The sequence below is a fragment of the Sceloporus undulatus genome, unplaced genomic scaffold (assembly GCF_019175285.1).
Source record: "Sceloporus undulatus isolate JIND9_A2432 ecotype Alabama unplaced genomic scaffold, SceUnd_v1.1 scaffold_48, whole genome shotgun sequence".
NCBI lineage: Eukaryota > Metazoa > Chordata > Lepidosauria > Squamata > Phrynosomatidae > Sceloporus > Sceloporus undulatus.
Window position 1 is genome coordinate 6,958 of NW_024802969.1, and position 2,243 is coordinate 9,200.

The following is a 2,243-nucleotide window of genomic DNA, read 5'->3' on the forward strand; positions in this document are numbered from 1 at the left end:
ATGCATTTATAGGGCTTCTCACCAGTGTGGGTCCTTTGATGTCTGTTTAGACTTCCACTGTGAATGAAGCTCTTTCCACATTCCATGCACTGATATGGCTTCTCCCCCGTATGAGTCTTTTGATGTAAATTTAGATGTCCACTCCGACTGAAGCTCTTTCCACATTCCATGCATTTATAGGGCTTCTCCCCTGTATGGGTCTTTTGATGTCTGTTTAGATCTCCACTCTGTCTGAAGCACTTTCCACATTCCCTGCATTTATAGGGCTTCTCATCAGTGTGGGTCCTTTGATGTGAGTTTAGATATCCACTCCAACTGAAGATCTTTCCACATTCCTTGCATTTATATGGCTTCTCCCCAGTGTGGGTCCTTTGATGTGAGTTTAGTTGTCCACTCCGACTGAAGCTCTTTCCACATTCCATGCATTTATATGGTTTCTCCCCAGTGTGGGTCCTTTGATGTGAGTTTAGTTGTCCACTCCGACTAAAGCTCTTTCCACATTGCATGCATTTATACGGCTTCTCTCCTGTGTGGGTCCTCAGATGTGTGTTTAGGCCTCCACTCTCACTGAAGCTCTTTCCACATTCTATGCATTTATACGGCTTCTCTCCAGTGTGGGTCCTTTGATGTGTTCTTAGATTTCCACTCTGATTGAAGGTCTTTCCACATTCCATGCATTTGTATGGCTTCTCCCCTGTGTGAGTCCTTAGATGTGTGTTTAGACTTCCACTCTCACTGAAGCTCTTTCCGCATTCCATACATTTATAGGGCTTCTCTCCAGTGTGGGTCTTTTGATGTCGGTTTAGATTTTCACTCTTACTGAAGCTCTTTCCACATTTCATGCATTTATAGGGCTTCTTTCCTTTGTGGATCATTTGATGTGTGCTTAGATTTCCACTCCGATTGAAGGTCTTTCCACATTCCATGCATTTGTATGGCTTCTCCCATGTGTGGGTCCTGTGATGACGGTTTAGATGTGCACTCTGACTGAAGCTCTTTCCACATTCCATGCATTTAAAGGGCTTCTCCCCTGTGTGGGTCCTTTGATGTCTGTTTAGATGTCCACTCCAATTGAAGCTCTTTCCACATTCCATGCATTTGTATGGCTTCTCCCGTGTGTGGGTCTTTTGATGTGAATTTAGAGCTCCACTCCGACTGAAGCTCTTTCCACATTCCATGCATTTATATGGCTTCTCTCCAGTATGTGTCTTTTGATGTCTGTTTAGATGTTCACTCCGATTGAAGCTCTTTCCACATTGCATGCATTTATATGACTTCTTCCTTCTTTGAGTTCTTTGGTGTACAATGCAGGCATTTCTATCTCTAACACTCTCTCCATATTCCATGCATTCATGTGGCTTCACCCCTGTCTGGGTCCTTTGATGGAAAGGCTGATGTCCAATATGTGAGTTCTGTAATTGTGGGGTGGGGTGGGGGGGTGGGGTGGGAGATAAATAAATATAATAATGATGTTTTGATCTATTCTGAGAGCCATTGCCACTAAAGAGTGGAGTAGACATACTTTACATAAATTGTGACAATGCAGAATAAAATTTAAAAATGCAGTCTTGCGGTCCACCTTGCAGGGAAGCCTGACCCAAACGTTAGTGACCACTGACCCTTCTCTGACTCTGCCATTTTCATTTTTCGTGCTTATACTCTTCATGGTTCGAATCTTTGCAAAAGAGGACCCTGGTTTTCTGTGTCCACTTTGTTTGGGTAAGAGCTTGATATTTTAAAAGTGTGAGCCATTCTTTGGTCACTGGGAGGAGGAGAGCTAAAAGATTCATTCTACAGAAGTGCTGGCAGATGAATTCTGGAACATTATTTGCAAAAGAGGACCCTGGTTTTCTGTGTCCACTTTGCTTGGGTAAGAGCTTAAAATTTTAAAAGTATGAGCCTAAAATTTTAAAAGTGGGAGGAGGAGGAACTAGAATTTTTCTTTTCACATTCATTTTTATTTTTATATTCAAGGAGGGTTGGGAGTAGAGACGAGAAGGTCACCTGAGCACAGTGTTGGAGGACATCTCCTTCAATTTTACACTTACTTTCCACTACTCCCTTAAAGGGCTTGTGGGGACTTGCTCAGAGACTTGCCTCTGGATGGAGCTAGTAGTCAGGAGCTCTGTACATAACTCAAGTCCCAGTTGATTGAGCTGGGTAACAGTGTTTGGGGACAAAAGTCAAATCCACAGAGGTTCTTTGCACTGTTATTTAGCAGGGGAGGCCCACAGTCTTGTTCA

The 2,243-nt window shown here is 43.2% G+C and overlaps 1 protein-coding gene across 1 annotated transcript in view; it reads right to left on the minus strand.

Moving 5' to 3' along the window:
• LOC121917665 (zinc finger protein 208-like) overlaps positions 1 to 2,243 on the minus strand; it is a 25,261-nt gene that overhangs the window by 2,762 nt on the left and 20,256 nt on the right. The window contains 1 exon segment of the mRNA XM_042443794.1: positions 1 to 1,273. This exon segment is cut by the window's left edge and continues 7 nt beyond it. Coding sequence (XP_042299728.1) covers positions 1 to 1,273 — 1,273 coding nt within the window.